Here is a 23,230-nt window from a genome sequence, read left to right on the forward strand (position 1 = left end):
TTCTGAGAGGGATTAAAGTTTCTATCTGCTAATTTGTGTTGCATGAATGCACTGAAAACTCTTAGTTTTATGAGGATACTCATTTGGTCTCAATGCAGTGGAACCATAAGCTCTCAATCATGCTGAGACCTAGCTAGTGTCTGTGGCTGCTGGTACTCTCCAGGATGCAGGCCTCTCTAACTGGTCCTTCTGGAGAGACAGGACTTGCCATACAACATGCACTGCCTCAACCAAGACTGCTGACTGCCTTGAACACTGTTTCATAACCATGTGGGTCATACAGTGCTGTAGAACTTGACACTTGCAGCTTCTAAAGCATCGTACCACTAAGGAAGCTAGAGGGACATGTGCATATAGATGGAAAATCTCTCTCATCCTCCTTCCTCCTTTCTGCCAAAGACTTAAAAGTCAATGCTATCTGGTGTTATCAGCTTTTAACAAAGCTCATAGACATAGTCTATGATGTAATCATTTCATAGGAGCCATTTCACAGTCCCAGAAACTGTAGATTTTACACAGAAAGAGTTGAACTTATAAACTTTTCACTGAAAGCAGACTGCACTTGGAACCTGGGGCTAAACTAAACTAGTAAGCAATGCCATTTCAGAGTAAATTTAACTCAAGATTCTGGATCAAATTAGAGGCACAATATTTCTGGCCTGGGATATATTTCTGCTCTTGTCTTCTTTTGATTAAAATAGAAAAATTCAAGTGAAAAATTGCCTCAGTTTTCTGCTTAGAGAATGCTGCAACACCATCTTTCAACATAAAAGAATTTTATTACAGAATCTTTGTAAACAACTAATTAAACATTTTCCCCACAGAATAGAGATTTTAAATAAAAATAATACATTTTATAAGTGTTAAAGAATTTTAACATGACTTCTTGTAACCTTTTTGAGTGCATAGATGTGCTCAGAGAAGAGAGGGAGTTGATTTATGCATATAGAATCTTTGATGGTGAAAAGTCCATCAAAACCTCTTAGATGTTTTGTCTCTCCCACTGTGGCACGTAAGTACCCCAGGAAAATACAGATTAAATGAACTCCCCCCTATCATGGCATCCAGTAGCTTTTCTTTGTAATGTTTGCTACCTGTTCACATTTGTACTTCGTAAATGTTGGGTGCTGTCCAACAAGCCCCAAGTCAGTAGAACCACCAGCTGTGAACATGTCCACTTTAAAGGCAACACTTTCCATATCCTCATCCATCTGAGCTTTGTCAATAGGTTTGAGTCTGTTTTTGAGCCATTACTGAAAGAGTAATGTTGGCTATTTATATACAAAGAAATAGTCAAATCACAGAGGTAATTTCAAATTTTGCTGAGAATTCCCTTTAGTTAGAAGATGAAAAACTTTGAACACCTACCTGCATCAAAAATCTGCACACACAACATGTAGTTCACTAGAACAGTTGCTCAGGTAGTTTCAGAAGCTTTTATATATTCTTAATTCAATCAGATTTCCCAGGGTGAAGAGAGAGTCAATATTAAAAAGCACTTAGCATAAAAGCAAGTTTGGGAGCAAGAGCTATGATGCAGCAGGTCAGGCAGATTCACAGTTGCTATGTTCTGGTGTCTAGCAAAACAGCTGGAGAAGAAGTGAGACTTCCACTTTTCCTAGTGGAGAGGAGAAAAGTGTTTTGAATCACACAGCCATGAAGGTGCAAGAGTGTGTCTGTTGGCTTTGCTGTCTTGTCACTTAAAACCTTGCTTAAGGAATCAGTAAATTGCACATGAATTTTCATTCTATTCTAAGTTTCTTGTAGGTAATGTCCTGAGATGTTTCTTCCAATACATGGTTATGCAAGATTTACTCATTACCCAACGTTATTGTAGGAACTACCAACCTAGATCTTCCAACAGGAGAGCTGTCACCAGCTCAAGCTGAGGAAGGCAGCTCTGGATCCCCAGTGTGAACCAGGACCCTAACTTGGATTGCAATTGCTCTCTTCGGAGACATGCTGCAAAGACAGGGACATGTAGTAGCCTATCCTTATGACTTTGAAGCCTTTTCAGGTTAGAACGAGAACAAATGCAAGTCCATGATCTGCACCAACCATCCCATGCTTCAGACCCATTTCCAACCTTCATACTTTTTGCCTAGTGCTTGGGTTTTCCTTTACCATGAGAAAAGCATTGGCTGGCAGAACAAAAGCAGGGTTTGTGCTGTGGATCTTACTGCACCTCTGAACTCCTGAATTGTTTCTCCTAAAGGGTGAGCATTTTCAGAGGCACCCTGAAGAGCAATGCAGCCCCTATGTGCCCCAAACACCCTATGCAGAACACAGAACCAGCAGCACTTCTGCACTCCAAGGGTGGATGGTGACTACATCATGACCCATCTCTAAGTTCCAGGCATGTATCTTTTGCTTGCCAATTGCTGTGAAATGAAACGCACACACCTGAGCTACAGGAGGCCCATGGATGTCAAATGAGACCACCACCATGTCCCCAGAGGTGTTACAAATGCAGTGAACAGAACTGCCACGCAGCTCCCTTCTTGTAAAAAACTTCCCTTTATTCCTCAACATTTGCTAATCCTTGAGGTGAACACACAGGAACATTCCCTGCACAGGTGTATTTATGTATCCTCACTCTTTACAGTTTTCATCATTTTAAACAAAAACATTCAATATATTAAATAGTACAAAATTAATAGTATTTTTCCCGCTGAGGATTGTCCTTATTCCTCTAAGTAGGACACTGCCATGTTCAATACACCACTTATTCATCCAGCAGCTAGAGAATTTCAGCTCTTTCCCTCCTTATGCAGCAAGTGGTGCTTTTGGTTGTGGCATTCCCTTTGGTTTCATGAGATAGTAGCAAATCTGAGTGAACACAGCACAGTTAAGGGAAGCTATTTTCTATCTATGGTTTTAATTGGAGGCCTAAGTGAAAGCCATGTGTAAACCTCAAATTCACACAAGGTTTCCCATCTAATTTGTTGTGACCAGGTTCAGCATGAACAATATTAAGCAGTACTTATGTTTATGAAATAATTCATAAGCAATATAGTGTTCTCTGCATCTTTACCTGGAAGAGGAGACTTAGAAAGCATTATTCTCCTCACTCAAAATATTCTAAGTAATTCTGCTCTTCCCTTCACTAGACTTTCACAAACTTGGAATATTTTTGACCATACTAATGGTAACATAATTCTGCTGAGACACACATTTTACAGTCAGCTTGAGACAACTGAAACAGCTGTACCATTGAATAAAACTGCCACAAAATAGACACTATTGTTATGCACCCATGAGTCAAAAACATTTACAGCAATGTCATGACAAGTTCAGAATTCGGATGAGTACCTTCAGACACTTAACTGCTACTGAATTCCTTCAGATAAAGCTTCCTAAAATGGTGTAAAAAAGCAATTTGCCAGTTCACTTCCCAATGCTTTTAGTCCCTTCCTACCCTCTTCTTACTCCTCAGAATCTTGAACTTTTTGAAGAGCAATGTCATCTAAGCCAGTCTCACTTCCCTGTGGACTCTCAGGGTTCACAGATAGTGCTTCCATCTCTTTGGTACATTCAGGTTCTTCCTTTTGGTCAGTAGCATGATTTGGGTCCACTTCTTTGGTCGCATCTGGACCAGGATCTGACTGTTCTTCCCCTGTAGAACCACCCTCTGCTATTTGTGCCTCTTCTAAACAAAAGAGAAATCACATAATCAGTAAACACTGAACTCATCTGCAAGCAGACATTTTTGCTATTGAAGAGTTTTAAAAAACCCGAGGAAACCTTGCATCAGTTGCAGAAGCTTCACCAAAAAAGACTCAAGACAGGAGTTCTAAGTTGGTGTAAGATCACTTTGAAACTAACCCTAGACAAAGCCCTCATTGACTTATCTTCAGCCTGCTTATTATTGAACTTGACCTAACACCTCCAATGAAAGGTGGAGTACCAGGACACTTCTGCATCACTTTGGTGAAAGTGTTGGATTTTGGAACAGTGCAGTGTAGCTCAGAATGCTTTAGCTGGAGAAACTTGGGTACCCCAATATTAAAACACCCTAGACAAAAGTACACAGCATTTGGAACTGGAAGACCAGAATTCCAACCCACACAGGTGTGCTACTATGTTACAAAAAATTTTTCTTTCAGCCTCTGCTGTGACCTGTTACTATTGTTCCTTGTGGTGCAGTTAAGGCAGCATTAGTTTCATCAAGTAAATTATAACTCCTAACCTTTCTTTTGCCTTTTTTCTTGTTTCCTTTTTTCTTTGGCAGCTTCTAGTTCTTGTTTCTCATGAATTTCCTTTAGGGTCTTGCAGACTCTTTTGTGGGTAAACCAGTGTATTTTCTGGCAGTTCTGGTCGCAGTACATCACCTGAAAGTTACCAGAGCTATCAACCGATCTTCTAAAACAAATACACAATATTACTGCATTTATTAATGTGCCAAGTTAAATCTTTCTACATAAGCATTTACTGGTATTTTAAAGTTATCTGTAAGGTCACATGGAGTGATTCTAACATATAAAAATATCTATAAAAACCAGTTTGTTAACTCTGAACATACAGAAATTTTACTCTCATTTTTAAAGACAGACACTTGGAAATCCAAGGGCTCCTACTTGAATTTCAGGCATCTCTCCCAGAAGCAATCAGTTTGCATATTTTTGGTGTAGACATGCATGCATTCCTCCTGAGTCTACACAGCAAATAGTGAACCATTCAAAATCCTCAGCATCTCAGTGGCACTGTATTTTGTGATTCATTAGAGCAAATTTATGTATTCTTACCATTTTACATACTGAACATCTTTTGTCTGCTCCTTTTCCTCCACAAGTAGTACAGAATTCAGCATCCACAAAACCCACTTGGCCAGTAATAGCTTGTGTAAGTACAGAAAAAGCTGTAGGATCAGAACCCTGTAAGGTATGACAAGGAGCAGCAATGAGATTTAAAACCAACTCTGTCATGAAGAGGGACTTGCAAGAGCAAAACAAAACAACCAATGCAAGATTCCAACCAGCCAGATGCAGTCTCACTGCAGATGACATAGCAGCAAGAACATAACTAAATCAGAGGTTTGAAATTAGAGAAGAATAGATTTAGATGAGATGTTAGGAAGGTTGCTCAGAGGGGTGGCTGGGGCCCCACATCCCTGGAGATATTCAAGGTGAGGCTTGACAGGTCTCTGGGCAACTTATTTAGTTGAGGATGCCCCTGCTTACTGCAGAGGGGGTTGAACTAGACCTTTAGAGGTCCCTTCCAACCCAGGTGATTCTATGATTCTAAATCATAGAACTTCAACTAACATGCACAACTTAACACTCAGAGAGATCAGTTTTTGTATATGAAATTGACTTTGTCCTTTAGATTCTGTAGAAGGGAGGATAAAAATTACCATTTTTCTACTCTGCAGATTATTAATAATGCTATTAATGAACTCAGTGTTCTTTACACACTGTCACCTGCTTGTAGATCATATGCAGCAGGTTACTGCAGATTAGTCTCTGGGCTGGCACACAGATATGTATTTTATATGTACTACATCACACATACATACACACACATATATATATGTATATGTTATCGTGCCCAGTGTACTCAGATGCTACAGAACTCATAATCTTCAGAACAATTATTTGTATACAGTTATTTAGATATTATTTGCAGTACTTCTCCCATGCACTATAAGCAGCAAGATTTAGTATATTTTACTGGTAATCAGGAATTAAGACTATTCTTTTGGGCAATGATGTAACCATCAGAGAGAAAAACCACCAAGTTGCTCCAGCTCTAAGTAAATCTTTAAACTGTTGGACTGCCATGGATATGCATGCCCCTAACTACTATGACTATACTGAGATGCTCAGCCTGAATCCAAGTAACTGTGCATGCCAAAGGTCAAAGGCTTCCAGAGAAATAAGAATTTATGGCATCTCTTCCTTTCCTTTCTTCATAATCCATAGAAATCCAATGTAACAAACAGTATTTCTTTAATGGCAGAAAAGACTGCAAGCTCTTCTAAGAAAAAAAGGGACAGAAAGGAAAATGTTTGCTCTAAAGCAAGTCATAATGCATCATGATGGCTTATGTTTTCACACTGAGTTTATTTTTCTGGGTTAGACAAACAGTAGGGATTGCATTAAGCCTCAGGACCTTTTAGTTGACTTGGAGCCACCTGAAATGGAGACTATTTTTAATTCATTCAGCATAATCCAAACATGTCACAAAACTGTTCCGCTTCCCCTACGTTAATGCATACAACCAGCTCTCAGAGACCAGGAAGAATATTCTTAAAAAAGAACAGTAACTCCTATGTAAGATTTATGATGAAGTAATTAATAGTACTATAATGAAGAGAGTGTCAGCAAAGGCACATGAAGAAAAATGAAATTAGTTTCTTTACTTGTAACTTTGATTTCTTAATTTAGATATACAATGCTCTACATTACATCATCTTGTCTCACCCTGTGATTAAAGTGGCTCCACAGAATGTTTTTTTCTTTTCAACCCTCATGTGTTACTAACTTTTCATGTGCACTAGAAATCATGAATGCATTAAACCTAGGAAATGATTCCATCTTAAATTGAATTTAGGCATTGTGAAGAGTCCAAAATGAGTTTCATCTGTGTCTGAATCTAAATTTGTAGAAGCGAATTGGCAAAGAAAAACTGAACAGACATCCCAGAGTAGGGGAAAAAAGAAAGCTCTGACACAGAAACAAATTGTTTGAATTTTCTTTAAAAGCTGTGATATTTAAGGGTTCATTATGGGCACAGGAAAAAACTACTCGAGTATTTCTGAATATCTGCCCGCAATAAAGTAAAATAAAATGCCACTTTGCCACAGAGTTCAGGGACATCAGAAACTTTTGCTTAATGTAATACACTGCAGAAACTAAGAAACAGAAAGATGGCTTAGTTTAAAGTGAATTTCCCCTGCAAGTTGTTTAGAAAGTATTTTGTTGATAGGAGAAACTTACTATTTCAACAGGGGCAATACTTCTGACGAGCTGCTGCAACAATGTAGCTTCACAGTAAGGGAACTTTCGGATGCTTTCTCGAATTAGCTTCTCTTGGTATACAGGAAAGCCATCTTTCTCTCTCCCCTTTAAGAGACTAGAATATCAAAAACTAAATTAAAATAAATCACATAGTAAATGTTCAAGAACAAATATACAGCATGCTGGACTCTCTTCTGAAGACTGTCCTCTTTCAAATTATACAGAAGAATTATAATTCAAAATAATTAGCCAACTTCATACACAAAAGTGTGAAAAAGCAAAGGAAAACATTTTTATTCTATCGTAGCATCATTTTGAAATACAAAATTACTAAATGTATGCACTGAAACTGCTACTTACTAATTCAAGCACACAGAGAAAATAATCATCTGCAGGCTGACTAGTATCTACATCAGACTGTGGCAGCAAAATGCTTTGTTGTGCATGAAAATGAGCATTGTAAAACTGAACACTGAAGAATACATGATGCTTTACACATTCTGCTTTACTTATGCTTAATAACATGTTATAGTCCTGATGTCTCTATCTGGTTAGCTCCCACTTTTTTACTCTGGATCACTGATTTCAGTAAGTGAAAGCTGACTTCAAAATTTGTTTTCAGTGCAGAAATCCACAAATGCCTATGGGCAAAGTGATCCTTCTAAAAGCCAGGCCACTTTGGTACTTAAGTTTTTCAACTCAGTAGATTCTAAAGATATAAGTGATTTAAGCGTCCAAGTCTCGTTCAGAGCCAGTGGGATTTGCAGTTCTTAGATGCCTAAGTGTTTTTGAACAAAATGTCTCACCCTGCTTGACTGCTGGAGAGCAAAATGTCAAGAGAGATGTTCCTAGATGATCCATACTGGACACACTCTCTTCAAGCTTATTACTCCTATTTTAATACAACACATGTTGCTTTTTGCTGCTCTTTGATTGCCAAGCTCTAACCAGTTCCACCAGGGAGCTGAAGCTCTAGGAATGTTTCCTTTGTACCCCAGGAAAGGACGATGTCACTTCAGACAGAAAAAAGGGCATCAGTGCCACCCTAAAGTGCCTGCCTCTGGGATTATTTCAACATTTACTTGGCATAGCTTTTATCCAAGACAATCCAATCTATTACTACTACAGTTGTCTTCTTCTGCCCTCTGTAAGATGGTTCAGACCACTCTGTAGAAACACTTACCTCTTGATCAATCCATCTAGTTTATCCTCTCGCTCTTTTAAAAATGTAATGCACTTCTGGAAGATGCAGCTGATGTAGTGCATTTTCAAAGCAAGGACTTCATTCATATCTTTCTGTTTCATACATTTCTCACAAATGAGATCCAGAACCCTGTAACATTTCTGCAGTGCTTCCACTTCAGCCAACAGAGGGTTCTCTTTTACCAGCAACACAATCTATGAGAAAGATTGAAGAAAATGTAACCCAATCAGGAATTGATGTTTTTAAACTTGTGCATTAAAGGTTGCACAGCTCATTGTAGCTGGATTTCAGGGGTGTTTTCTCTGTTTCCATCTTACAGAGCCTTCCCCTCCTTTTTCAGTCATTATTTAGTATTATTTGGTAGACTGTAATTCACAGTTCTCATAAAAGAGGTATTTACAACTATGACTGATATTAAAAATAGTAAGGATTTTGTTCAGAACAAGAACCTGAAGAAGCAAAACCATTTCAAATGAAACAGTTACAGAAGCCACCACACGCTGTCCTGAAATCTCTTTCCCTTTGAACATCTAAAATAAACTAGACTTGTCTGACTTAAGCAGTTTTGAGGGACACATCAACTTCACCTAATCCTGGAGTACCTCAGGCAGACTAGTCAAGCACTGAACTAACCATTTTAAGAAGAAACTTTATACTCTACCTACTAAATCAGCTGCATTACAGCTTGTATGCACCACAAATACCTGGTTGGCAACTTGACAAACTCCTGCCATTGAATGGCAAGCCCAAGGAACTTGTCTTTGAATTTAAGTGTATTAATTTATCTGAACTATACTGGAGAAGCAAACCATAAAAGACATTTTCTCCAGCAAATACTAGTAAGTAAACGTCTCTTGCACATACTTTTAGAAACAGCAGCAGCAGTGGATGCTACTATGGTGAACCAGTGCTGAAGGTTAAGAAGATACATGCCGAGACAAGCATTGAGAGAACACTGAGGTTTTGTTAAGATACGAAATTCTTTTATGTCTCCAAGTGGAGTTAGGAAAAAAAGAAAGCCAAAAAAGAGAGCTACTTATGGTTATTGATGTTAAAAATAAGAATCTCTCCACTTAAAAGGTGTTAGCTCAAGATTCCGGTTTATATAAATGCTGAAATAGCTTCATTTTTTTCATCATGTCTAAATATTGAGCCTGATTCTTTCTAATTTTCAAAAGCATCTGAAATAGTGGATAATGCTCTTAGTCTTAGATGGACTCTCAGAAAAGCTGAGAGCTTTCTGACCTAAAGAAACAATTCCCATGCAGAAAAAAAAAATCACAACTTAAGTATTACTCCACCTTTACAGGATGCATGTTAGTAGTAGTAATAATTTTATGTAGCGGTCCGGCTAATTTCACTGGCAGTTTTGGTTCTTTATCTAAGCCTTGTGGTTTAGTGTAGTAGTCCAGCCTTTCACGTGGAAAAAAGTTGTTGATGACAGTCACGCAGTCATGTTGACCTAAGAGAGAGAATTAGGAAAAAAAAGCAAACCAAGAATGAAACAAAATAATAATAAAACCACCAAACCCCACTAAACAAAAAGTCAAACAAAAAACCCCAACCTAAATCTAATATAAGTAATATAGATGAGAATTACCCACAAAGGACCTTAGCCAGATACGCTTTGTACTGGTAATAGGCAATTCTTGCCATTCTTTTGTTTGTAAATTTTATGTTCAGTCAAAACTGTCTAAAGACTTTCAGCAGGGAATGACTTAATGGAATTTCATTTTAAGCCCACTCCCACATACTCTTTCCCTGGTAAGACAAAACTAGGAAACAGGTATTTATCTCCAAAGATACACTGTACTAGTAAGTCTCACACTGGTGTAAAGATTTTTCAAGAGAAGTTCTCTCCACTTTGTAATTTCAAAAATTAGTAATATTTGCCTTGACACTTACAAGTTTTCAAACCTGAAACAGACAGTAGTGTGTTAACCTAAAGTGGGAGAAATTACAAGAACAGAACATGCCTAAAATTTACCAAAAAAAAAGAAAAAAAAAGAAAAAAAAGAAAAAAAAAGAAAAAAAAAGAAAAAGGACTGTGATAAAAGTAATAGTATGAGAAAAGTTACACCCCCTTCTGGTTTTCTACATCTGACAATATGATGGATTACTTGGCTAAAGGGAAAGTAAAATTTAGTTCAAGACCACATTCTTTAAATTGATGGATTTATCTTGGCACTAATCCTATTAATCAATAGCAGAAGACACAGCCAACCAAAACCCAGCACTTTTAAACTCTCCACTGTTTTAGCAGAGACTGTTCCGAGCTAATAGAGCACAGCCTAAGACAAATGACAAGGGAAGAAGTATCCTCACTTCCCACACAGACAGATGAATTCATGTTTATTGGATAGAGAATAAAAAAAGAACAGGAACAGATTCCAATGTTCAGACTCACAGAGTAACATATCTCAGTATGCCTGAAAATATTTATTCTCTCTTGGTGAAATGCTGAGATTTCAAACAAGAATTCTCCAATGTTGGAGATAACATTTTCCCATTCACTAATAATTCAGCATCACATTGGAAAAGAGTCTCCAAATCCAAAGTATGATTAATAAGAGTGGACTTCTCTGACATATTAAGTGAATAGTTAAGGTTTTGCTGCTTGAACCTCAAGTGAGCAACAGCAATCTTTAACTCTTTAAAAGAATTGGATAGGATTGAAATTGAAACTCACTATTCAAGGAAGTAACTCTAAATGGCAAGGTAGGCTCTTGAATCCAGAACACCTTGCAAGGGAGTTCTCAAACACTTAAAGAATATGAGAAGGTTGTGTTGAAGTAAAAGTACAGGTCTTCATTTTTGGGTTTTGGGAAGGTCATCTGGACAGCAATATCTGAATCATTTAAATTATCCCACTTTTCTCCTTGCCAGAAATAGATAAGAAGTAGCATATTTCGGAACATTAATCCAGGAATCTCCCAGCAGTGTCAAAATGGGTAAAGAAGGAAAAAAAGTTTGGGAAAAAAAAGAGACAGGAAAAAGAAACATAACAACAGAAAAAGGCCTTGTTGCATGTTTTACCCAGCATCACCCAGCATACTGGAATGGCAAATCTTTCACTGTGTTCTAGTCAAGCTCAGGCTGGTAAGTACTGATTGCCTCAGAACTGGTTCTGAGACCTCCAGTTCTCTGAAATGCAGAGGGAGAAGGCCCGGAGGTGACTCATTGCGAGCACACAGTGTGCTAGCAGCAAATTTAGATGAGAGCTCCTGACTCCTAGCACTATGTTCTTTACTTCCCACAAAGGCAGCTCCAAGCATGCACTTTGTACTGCACTTCAGACACCTCTAACGTTACCAGCTTCCTCTTGCTATCTGAAAAGTGATGACATTGCAAAAACCTGCAGCCTTGGAGAAGAGCAGCATCTGCTCTTGCCAGTAAGATCAATTGTGCTTTTATGAAATAAAGCATGAGAACAGAATATGAATTGACTCTCTTACAGGATGAGATGTGGAAAAAAGCTGAACTGCATCAGTTCAGAGCAGGTCATCCAATAGCATTTTTCCAATTAAAAAAATCAGAATCTAACTTTTTACTTCTTTAGGAATTTAAGAAATGATAATAGACTTTCACCTTACCCACAAAAGCTGCCATCTGAGCTGCTGTCCTCCCCACAGAGTTGACAACATCAGTCTCTGCTCCAGCCTCTAACATCATCCAGGTGATTTCTTTGTTTCCTGAATTTGGGGGTAAAACATGGGGAATAAGAGAGAAGAAACCACAGCTTCTAATTCGTTATGCTGCAGAGAAACAAAGAGCAAATTTCTTAAAGACCAGGAACAATACTGTGGGAAATGAATGTTCTTAATGTCATTATTTTAAGAATCGATTAAGAGAAAGGCATGGTGCTGCCTCCTAATTTATGGATCCAAAGGGTCAAACCGAAGTAAAACCTAAATTGAGGCTGGGTATAAATCTGCTCTCTGTAATTCTCCCCATGGAGCTTATGGGAGTCATATGCATGCAACTACACCAGGGATCAGTCCCTCTGGATAGCAGTATAGAAGCAAATTCTACTAATCTGGTTTGACAGTTCAACATTTGCTATTCTAAGAAGAAAAACAAACCCAGTACTATTATGAAGCAGGAGCATAGAGAAGAGAACAGATTGTTCCTTTCTCCACAGCAGGAACTGGGTGTTCAGACTGGGCTAAATACCAAGTAAAATGAAGCTGAAATTTGATGGGAAGATTAGATGATTTAATTGGTGCCCTTCAGAGACTAATAAGGACACTTGTCACCACTCACGCTGGTTCTGCTTTCAGAGGTATTCTTACTTTGTCAGGTTTTGTGCATATACTAAGTACAGAAAAGTGAATATAAAAAAAAGGAGTGGTGGATGGAAATTACTGTTTCTGATTTAAAAACAAAAGCATTGCGTCAGCAGTGCTTGTGTACCTTTTGCACTCACAGATAACAGACCGATAAGTCAACATTCAGAAGCATTCACACCCAGGATGACAGGTAAAAAGCTTAGCTGTTAGAAAATGGTAAAAATCCAGCATTTCCCATGAAGCTGCAGTGATTTAACAACCTCTAGAAGTTTGTTTCCATCAATTTGCTGAGCTCAGCTCAATGTCACAGAAGACCGAAATTTCCCAGATCTTTTTAGCAAGGTTTTAGCAGAAAAAAAAAATCTGATGATCCACTTAAGGTTCATAGACACACACATGCCTTTCTTTTTTTCATACTTATGATAAAAGAACATAGAGTTTAAACTCTACCTGGGAGGATGCAAGCAGCCTAGTAAAGAAGATACTCAATCTAATATTCCTGAACCTAATCTTTTCCCCTGAAGGAAGAATGCTTTTTTATGTAGTGTCTTCTTCTCACTCAAGGAAAATTATTCTTTCTTTCATCAGGGCAAAAGAACAGCAAAATGAAAGCTGCAAACCAACACCTGAGACAGAAGATATATACAGTTATAATGAAAAAGAAGAGTGGGAAAATCGTTGTAAGAAACCACACTTTTAAAACCTACAAAATAATTTTTTAAAAACCCACAAAATAATTGCAAAAATAATGTGGGAGACAGGCAAAATTTGAAAACTGGATTGATTTAACAAGTCTCAAATACTACTAAAAGCTACTGATTTGTAGTCCTGAAACAGGCAGTTGGTTGTAGCATATTTTTGAGTGCACAGCATAATTAAATGGAATGTATGGCACTGCACAAGAAAACTGTCACAGGAGACTGAATTTTGAGATCTGTAACAACCAGGACAAAGTCCAGACAGGCTACATGCCTCAAAACACTGAACAAAATCAATTCTCATACAAAAAAGATGCCAAGCCTGAACAGTAATTCCACTGTCCTGATGATTCTACTGGCCTCAGTGTATCCACATGGTTCAGAGAAGTAACAGTAAAGCTGAATAATAAAAATACATCAATGTTTTTCTCTAAATTATTGTTTTATAGCAAATTGTGCCCACCAATGTCATAAAAACATCAGTGAGCTAAGTTTAGTGCATAGTTACCTGAAAGCCCAGCAAACATCAAGGCAGTATAGCCGTGCTCATGTTCATTGCAGTTAACATCAGCTCCGTGTCGCAAGAGCAGCCTGCACATGTCTGCCTTCCCTTTGTACGCTGCGTGCATTAGAGGGGTCATGCCATGCTAGCAAAGAAAGAGGACAGAAGCAGCATATAAAAAAAAAATTAGTTATATCTTCATACCATTGATAACTTGCACATACACATTCAGTGTAACTACCAAAGCCTTGCGTAGTATTTAAGTTAGCAACAACAAAAAAACTCATGAAATCTTCATAAAGCAAAATGGTTACCAATATGCAGCAGAATTTACATTTCCATGTCACTTTTCTGATTGTGCTGTGCCATATATTTGAAAACAGACCAGTGCTGAATAATTGAAAACCATTTATCACCAATTTGTCATTGGTTCTTGTACAAAACATTAAGGTTAAAGACAATTAATGCAGGAAAAGCTTGGTCTGGAGAATTTGTTAGGTTCCTGCGTTATTTCCTTTCTTTCCTGCCTTGCATGCTAAGCAACAGGGAAATTACACATGCAAACTTGGGCAAACCCTAGTGGAAACTTTCAGAAGTAAGATGACCTGTTAGTGCAGGCTCTCTGCCTCTCCAAGGGCAGGGAAAAGCGCATTTCTGTGTGAGAAAATTGCATGACATTCAATTTTTAGAATTTGATACACTTTTTCCAATATGCTGTTTATTTCCATTTAACACCTAGTCAGGATTCAAGTTATCTGACAAGACATAGTAATTGCCTAAGAACATTTCTCCAACACCGAATAGAAGGGAATGTGCTTTAGCTTGTCCCTGAAGTAAATGGTATTCTTTTTTTCCTTTTGCAGGTTAAGGCAACACTCATATACATGATTACTGCAGCTCTGTAACTGCATGGTAATGTGATACTCTGAAATACTGTAATTGTCAGTTTGAGCCTTAATATATTGTTTCAATTTATGATAGAAAAAATAATTAAGTTAAATCTATCAATATAATAAAACTCCTAAAGATAAGGAAAACTGGGAAAGTTAAAATAATAGTAACAGTTTTAAGCATTTTATTTTCATTACTCCCCAGCCTAACTGAAAATAATTTAAAATGATTACTTGGAGAATAAATCTTATGAAGAGTTAACTGAAGGAGTTGGGGCTGTTTAGCTTGGAGAAGGATAAGGGGAGACTTCATTGCTCTCTACAACTATCTGAGAGAATGTTGTGGAGAGGGTGTCTTCTCACAGGTAATTACTGATAGAACAAGAGGAATGGCCTCAAACTGCAGAAAGGTAGGTTTAGACTGGACATTAGGAAAAACTTTTTCACAGCAAGAGTGGTCAGGCATTGGAATGGGCTGCCCAGGGAGGTGGTTGAGTCACCATCCCTGGACATATTTAAAAGTCATTTAGATGTGGTACTTGGGAATATGGTTTTGGGGGTGAACTTTGTGGAGTAGAGTTAATGGTTGGACTTGATCTTTTCCAGCCTGAATGATTCTGTGATCGTATTTTGGAAACCCAAGATATGCCGGTAAACCGGAACATAAATTCCCACTAAAGGAAGACCTGAAGAGAGAGCTTCAAAAACATCAAACAAATTTGTGATTGTTTCAGCTAGGTTTTATTTGTGGTTCTATAAAGGCAAGTAAAGGCTTTGTATCCTAATATATAAAGTTATGTTGTATTTTTTGTTGACAGTAACTTTTAAGGGCCAGTCCCAGTCTGGAATCGGTCAGAGATCTGCCTCCTTTAGCAGGGCATTAAAGTTCCACTGTACAGGTATATGAACCCAGTAAGGTCTTTGACTGGAGAAGGAATTTTAAGAAAACAATGACTTTAAGTATTTTGAATGCTTCAATTAAAAAGTCTAAAGATTATAGGACAAAAGAAAAGATTTGTGTATTTTTGTCACTGTCTCCTCCTTGGAGAGGGGAGAACCAAGCCTTTGATTGAATTTTGGAAGTGCCAGGCTGTGCTGTGCATCAAAAAAAAATCATACCAAGCAGAAAACATGATCATATTTATTAGAAAATTGGACTTAATGTCACACTAATGTCAGCCTTCCACATTCACAGCAAATAGAAAAGGGACAGGAAAAACTTGGGGTTCTGTATTACGTCTCTATACAGAAGCTGAACAGACTGTAAATATTTTTCACAGGCTGAACACCAAAGCCAGGTCCAGCAATGGTCTGCTTTCTGGCAGGTGACAATACAACTTACTTAAAAGACTAAACTAGCAATTTATTAACTATACAGGTGAAACATTACTTATTGTTCCAGTATGGAACATAGGGTGTAGAATCCATTTTCTAGCAGCTACTATGTAACATTCTTCTGACCAAAAATCCAGTCTTTTAACCTCAATCCCTAGGACAAAAATGAGCATGTTCTTGTTTACTATGCAGGACTGTTACACGGTTTATAGGGAGCAAAATTAACATCTCCTGCCTAAGTGTTCTCTGTGACTGTGCAAGAAGTAGAGGTTGTGGTGCTTTTGGAAATTGCTTGCCACTGACCAACAAGGAGTTCCAGGCATAATGGAGTTATGCCTCATAGCACAGCCAACCCAGCCATTACTCACCACCCTTCCCATGCCTGAAACTGAAAACATACCAGAAGCAGACAGAGGGATGGGATTCCAAGAGCTAAGGTGCCCCAATGCTGCCATGGTGAGAGAGTCAGTTGAGGAAACATAATAATACTAGGGGGTCAGTGGGCTGAATCAGCCAACAAGGGAAGGAAAGGATGCGTGGGGATGCAGGAGGGGCAGATGAGTACCAGAACAGGGAGGGGTTGGACGCCACTGCATGAAGTAGGGGAAGAAAAAAGCAGGGCAGTCTATGTCTCTTTAGCACCTGGAAGAGGTGTGCTTCCGCAGGATGAATAAAAAGAGATTTATAAAGATAATCCAAAAAAGCAACCTTGTGTCTTCTAGGAACTATGGAGGAAGTTTTCAACAACACTATTTCTCAATCTCTGTTGACCAGAGGAACTGGGAGTGTGGGGTGGCCAGGGTACAAGAGCCAAGACAAGAAAAATAAGATACAATACACAGACCATGTCACATTCAGTAGCCTGTTCATATTTGGCAGAAATGTGACTACATTGTGAGCACTAAAACACCCATGCTGACTGTGCAAGCACACAGGCATGATACACATACTTTTTAAAGTCATTGTTTTGTGGATAACATGCTGCAGGTTTGCTACTGAAGCAGCCATACAGACTTGAGTTAAGAGAAAAGAAGAATCCAAGGGGGTCCAACATTCCTAGTGTTTTACAGTTGTCATGCTCACTTCACCCATTTTCTCAACTGTGGGAACTTGGACAAGATGTGGCACACATAGGCTAAAACACACTGGAGCTGCGACCTCAGGTATTGGGATATACTACAACATTGCATGTGTGAATGCCAGCTACTTAAATAGAGTGGGAAAGGGGAAGAGCTGTAAAAACCCCAGCTAAAGTGCTGTGGACACTTGCATACTGACAATGCTAAAGCATCTCCCCCTCTCCCAGCTCGTTTTGCAAGAAGGAATACAGCCCTCATTAACATGGCAAGAGTGCCTCATACTATTCTTTACATTCAGGCAGCTACACCAGTTCTATTCATCCAGAAAATTACAAACTAAACACAGACTGAAGATTTGCCTTTTATTTGAGACAATATTTGGGAAGCTATTAAAAAAGAAACAAGTTATGCAAAAAGAGCAGGTGCCACAAGGAACACTGGTTGACGTATGACTTCAAAATCAGCTCCTGGATAAAAAGGAAGAACACTACTGAATTCAGACTAACTCATCACAACTGGTTCAGGTAGGTGTTTGGAATTAGACTGTAAAAATGTCTCTGACTTTCAACAGAAATGGTACTAGTCTAGAAATAAATGGCTTAAGTTTTCATTGGATGAAAACCTTTAGAAATTTCACCTTTAAAGCATTTGAGTAGGTTTGCCCTTACCTATCTTAAACTTACAGGAAGCATGATTTTGAAGGAAGTCAATAGTTACATGCATGAATAATTTTATCTACAGCCAAGTATGAGCTAATTAGAATATAAAATACTGTTCAGTGAATGTTGATCACAGCATAGTTCTCCTCCTTTACTCCTTTTCTCTCATCCTGTTAAGCTGTTGGTTTCACATATGTAACACATGAACAGAAAGATCATCAGAGGAATATCATCTGCAGTGATGAAAAGTTAAAGTCCACATCAGTCAGCAACCTGAATTGAAAACAGATTATTCTTAATAGCTGTTGAATTTCCTTTGGATTGTGTAATTTGAAATAGTATGTAAAAACCATCAAAGGCACTACTTTTTCCTCAGTGAAGGTCAAGGATCTGGGCATTTTCTGCTAGCACAGGAAATTCACCCTGGAAGAGCAAGACATTAACTGAAGAATCCTTCACTGAACATAATCAGTATGTGTAGAACTACACATATCTCCTACACTAATAAGCAGGCTGCTGCTCTAATTCCTCCAAAGTATTCTATTCTGTAATTAGCACAGAAGTGGACTGGTTCTGAAAGACGTATTTTATTACAGAAGTGAACAGCTGAATTACCCAACAAGAGATAAAAGTAATGCTGCTAATGCCAAATATAGTTCTGTATATAAGAAGATTATAAATTACTTCAAAATTAAATTCAGAGAAAGTGTGAAGCCTTTTTTCAGGACAAGCCTCTCTGCTCGATCTGCAGAAAACAGTGGATTGTAGTACTACAGTGCTCCTCTGCAACTGTAACTACCAATGAGACTGGAGGAAACTTCCACAGCTAGAAAATCCATGTGCTTTCTCCAGACTGCCTTTCCATAATAATCTGCACGATCTTAGCCACACCCTGCAAATGGATGGAGTTAAAGTCAGCAAACTGCCAACATGGAGTCACAACACTACTTACTACTCTCCTTTCCCAGGGGAAAGAAAAATCCTGAATGCTTTCTTCCATACTACATTTCCAAATTAGCAATGACTCCAGTTAAAATATGACCAAAAAAAAAAAAAAAAAAAGACTAAGCAGTGTGCTTGTGAAATACATGTGTTTATTTTGTCCATCTATTTGTCCCAATACTGTGGGATACCTAAGCTTAAATTCCCTTTAAAATTGCCAGAGTCAAATTTAAGTTTTGTGAAAGTCTTTGTTTTCATAAAGACAGCAATTAAGCCAAAATACCTTTCCTTTCTTCAACTACCTAAATCCATAAAGAAACATTAAAAAAAAAAAAAGATTTGGTGAGAAAAGATGCTGGGGTAAAAACAGGATTGTATCTGCTGGGTATCTAAAAAGTCTTGGGCATCTGTGAAACTGATTTGAATATGTGGATTTTATTCTGTTTTCAAGTGATCTGCTGCTCCCAGTAGAGCACTGCAGACAGGCAGAGGTGAAGGGTGAGTGAGTCTTGGCACATGGCCAGGAGAAGCAAATGGACTTAGAAAAGCTTTTTTAATTTTTTTTTTAATACATATAACAGCAGAAGCAATGCTGAAATACTGTGTCAAGCTCATGCCCATATCTTTAAGGAAGAAACTGGAACAACTGGAAGGGATTCAGGAAAAAGCCAAATTAGAGTTCAGTTGCTCAAGAAACATAACTTTAAGCAAGATACTTAAAAAGTCAATGCATTTGGAAGATGTCAAAATGTGATTTGGTTCTTGTCTAAAAGTACCTAAAGACTGATGACTGTAAGTAGTTTCTAACCTAGAAGGAAGCACATCTAAGCAGTTAGAATATATGGTCAAATAAAAAATTAAAGGGACATCTTATGTGTTTATTTCTTAAGGTCAGGAAGTGCAGAATTTAAGTCTAGTTCTGGATGTTATGGATTGTCCAGCTTGTGGAAATGACTAAATTGTGACTGCAAGTTGGCTGTACCACAAACAGAAGAGAAAATTACATTAAACCTGTTCTCATTCTCTGGATTCTCACTTTTATGAAGAAAATTATTTCTTTTTCTTCACTAGTTCAGCAACTGCACTAAAATAAAAGCTTTTGAAGTCCATACAATAAAGTACACTTAAAAATGTGCTTCCTTTCTCCACAAACTTCCTCCTATCTTCAGATAGTACCTAAGGATTTTATCTTCTACTTGTCTATCACATTTGCCTCTTGCAAAACAAAGTGTGTTTTCTGCTTCTGACCTGGCTGCTCCCTCTCCGAGTATGTTTATAGTTCTGCAAAGGCAAGGCTTTGGCTGATGAGATGCAAGCATGAGACAGAGACAAGTAGTCTTTACCCAAGCTACCTGCTGCCGTTTAAGCAGGGGGACTACAGCTTGGTGGAGGTGACATGTGTCTTGCTGAGAGTTTATCTTACCTTACACCAAAGTTCATGCTAGAACTTGGAGAGATAAAACAAACTGTGCGGTACTTTAAGTAGCATTAATCTTTAAACTTAAAAAAAAAGTAAATTAAGAGCTGTTCAATATAAATTAAGAACTGTTCAAAGGTTCACTATTCACCTGCAGACTGGAAATATCTTCAGAATAACTCTGATTTCCATGAGTCTGTGTGGCAATGTTATTAAATAACAAGAAGACTTCAGACCTAGTGTTTTCCTTGCTAAACCCAGCATAATGCTTGTACAGTTTCACTGTACCTCATCCAAGCAATTGACACGGACATTCTTGCTGCCCAGTAGCCTCCCAGCCTCCTCGGTGTTTCCTTTAGACAAAAAGACAAAACAAGACACAAAAAAGAAAAAAAGATGGGTGAGAAAGTGAACAAATTGACAATTAAGAGAGAAAAATATCAGTTCCATTCCTAATTAGAATTAAAATCTTTGTAGATTAATGCAGATAACCACCAATAAACTTAGTGAAGAGGCTTAGAAATGAGTAGTGTTCTGTTCTAGAAGCTAAAAGCCAAGAATTCACACCATCAAGAGAGCAGCTGAGAGCACACACTAGAAGTAAGCATCCATTTTTTGTAAGTAACTCATTCAAGAACAGGACACTAATGTGTCTGTTCATAACAGCACCAGAATAATTCTAAGTAAAACTATGTTGAGCATTTTAAAACATTCTGTACTTTGACCTATTTTGGAGCATCTCGAGTTTAAAAGAGCTATCTAAATCCTCACAAAAGGAAATTATTCAATTAGAAAGACTTTTCTGGTCTGAATAAAACATGCTTTATAATTTACTCACATCTTCTTTCCTGTTTAAATTTGAAATAAGCAACATTCCACTTCCCAGGTCCATGGAAATGGAAGGAATTTGCTTTAGGTAATATGGAGGTGGAAAGGACATGGACTGAAGTATCTTGATAATGGATATTTCTAAAAATTGCCAAATGCATAAGCAGACTAAGTCTGAAAAAAAAATCTGGCCAAGAAAAACCAGGCCATAACGTTGTATTTTTCTATTTGCTAAAAGAATCCTTCCAGTTAACCCACAGATCCTCATTTTAAAGACAGGCTTCAGGTTCACCTTCACTAAATCATGAGGTGCTCTTCTAGCAAATTTTCAGCAAAGTTTATCTTCCAACTGCAGTTTTGGATCATTCTATTTCAAGAAAATCCCCTTTACAAATACTAGAAATAATTTATTTTCACAAAGCTTTTGGTGTCACTTAACTATACTAAACAGGTTTCTTTACCCTTTAAAAAAATTTTTTTGGGGGAAAAAAGCCAGTCACTTTGAGTCACTTCACACACTTGGCAGACCAAATAAAATATACTGACTGACAGTCAGGGCACTGCCAACTAGCTTACTGCCCCGAACAGATATATATTCTAAATATGAGAAGCTTCTTTGGACCTGGAATAGTTTTCAGAAGACTATCTCAGCAAAAGAACAAACATCAGGAAGAGCAAGTCTTCAAGGGGTCATCTTCAGAGTAAACTTTCACACAAGTAAAGCATAGCAAAACTGCATATACAAGTTAAAATTCCTGTACAGTAAAACACTGAAGGATTTCTGAAAAAGACACTACACTGATGGAAGTCAGATGGCTAAAGCTTAAAGATGGCGGCAGGCTGTGCACAATGGTGCCGTGGTAGAAGGCTGAGGGACAACAAGAACTTGAAAGAAAAAGAAGCTTCAGAGTGGCAGCAAAACAGGTTGCCCAGAGACACTGTGCTGTCTTCATCCATGAGGTTTGCAAGGCCTGACAGGATAAAGCCCTGAGCAATCCTGTTTTACCTCGCAGATGACCTGCTTTGAGCAATAGCTTGGCCTAGAGAACTCCTGAGATCCTTTCCAAACCAAATTATCCCATGACCTTAATCATAAGTTAGACAGAGGTGTCTGATTAAAGTGAGTCAAACTGATTCTGACCCACAATAAACAGATTGCTGACTGCCCTATGCTTGTGTCTGACACATAGGAACGTTTTAAAGTAACTAAGAATGAAGCCTCGAAACTACAAATAAAATTCTATATGGGTTCAAATTGCCTCACAACTACATATAGATACGCATGGAGCACGTTTTCAGTTTACCTCTAACAAACCACACTCACAATTTTCAAATACTCTTTGGAGTATAACCGTTTAGACAAGGCTGTGAAATCTGTACTGGTGGACCACGAAACCCAACTGTTACAATAAGCGTTAAAGAAAGCCTCTGAGCTATAAACACATATACCACATGACAGGGGGAAACTGCAACACTTACATGAAATGCAAAATAAAACTCGAATGCTTAAGAGCTGCACAACACTCTGGACAAGATCAACTTCTGTTCATTTAAGAACACCTCGTCTGCAAGGACATCCTGCTCTGGCAGAAGCACTGTAACAGGCTAAAGAACTGGATTATCCCCAGGAAAACATTTTTTCTGCAGAGCACAGTAACGCAAGCCGTTAGATAAATGTCAATATATTTTTACTAATATGAATACGTGTAGCAATGCGTATCCCTCCACGCCTGGCAAGCAGTCCCCTTCGGGTGGCACAGGCCGGCCCCATACAGGGCCGCAGCGAGAGAAACGCACAGAGGAACATCCGCTTTCCCTTTAGGGGAAAGTGCTCGCGGCCGGGGCGGAGGCAACAGCGCAGCCAGTAACGGCCGCCAAAGCTCCTGCCGAAGGGCCGCAGCCTGCCCGTTGCCACCGGCCCGCCGAAGCTGCGACACAACACGGCCCAGATCGTGGCAGGCGAGGGCACAGTGCTGCGCACCCTCCGCCAAGAGCAGCGCCGGCGACAAGAAGGGTAAAGTGCAGAGGCCAGGCCTGCCGGGGCAGCACTACCGCCCACCGCCGCGGAGGGGCGAGGACCAGGCCGGGCTCACCTGCGGCGATCACTCCCAGTAAATCCTTCTCCTCCGGGCTCAGGTCACCTTTCCTTGGGGGAGCCATCACAGACCCCTACCTCCCGCAGACGGTAAGGTGAACTCGGAACGGTACCTTCCCACGAAACAAGCTCAGCCCGGTTGCGACGACAGCCCAGGCCTGAGAGTACCGCCCAGAAACCCCCTCCCCGCGGCGAGCCCGGCAGCACCCACGCCCACCCAGCTCCTCATGGCGACTTCCTCCCACTGCTCCGCCCTGCCGGGGCCGGGAGTGGGGTAAACCATTCCTGCCCAGGCGTGAGGCAATTGGGTGCCGGCTGTCCCGCTTCACCGAC

At 39.0% G+C, this 23,230-nt stretch overlaps 1 protein-coding gene across 1 annotated transcript; it reads right to left on the reverse strand.

Annotated features, from left to right (window-relative positions):
• Positions 1 to 2,259: 2,259 nt before the first annotated feature.
• On the reverse strand, positions 2,260 to 23,058 carry ANKMY2 (ankyrin repeat and MYND domain containing 2). Its single transcript, XM_054384883.1, has 10 exons — positions 22,896 to 23,058; positions 20,263 to 20,327; positions 13,659 to 13,797; positions 11,757 to 11,855; positions 9,465 to 9,625; positions 8,143 to 8,357; positions 6,939 to 7,074; positions 4,746 to 4,874; positions 4,190 to 4,331; positions 2,260 to 3,649 (listed from the first exon to the last, which is right to left on the reverse strand). The coding sequence occupies exons 1-10, from the start codon at positions 22,960 to 22,962 to the stop codon at positions 3,426 to 3,428; spliced, it is 1,377 nt and encodes a 458-aa protein (XP_054240858.1). The 5' UTR covers positions 22,963 to 23,058; the 3' UTR covers positions 2,260 to 3,425.
• Between the last annotated feature and the right edge of the window lie 172 nt (positions 23,059 to 23,230).

This window comes from Indicator indicator, chromosome 11 (genome assembly GCF_027791375.1).
Source record: "Indicator indicator isolate 239-I01 chromosome 11, UM_Iind_1.1, whole genome shotgun sequence".
In the NCBI taxonomy this organism is placed as follows: domain Eukaryota; kingdom Metazoa; phylum Chordata; class Aves; order Piciformes; family Indicatoridae; genus Indicator; species Indicator indicator.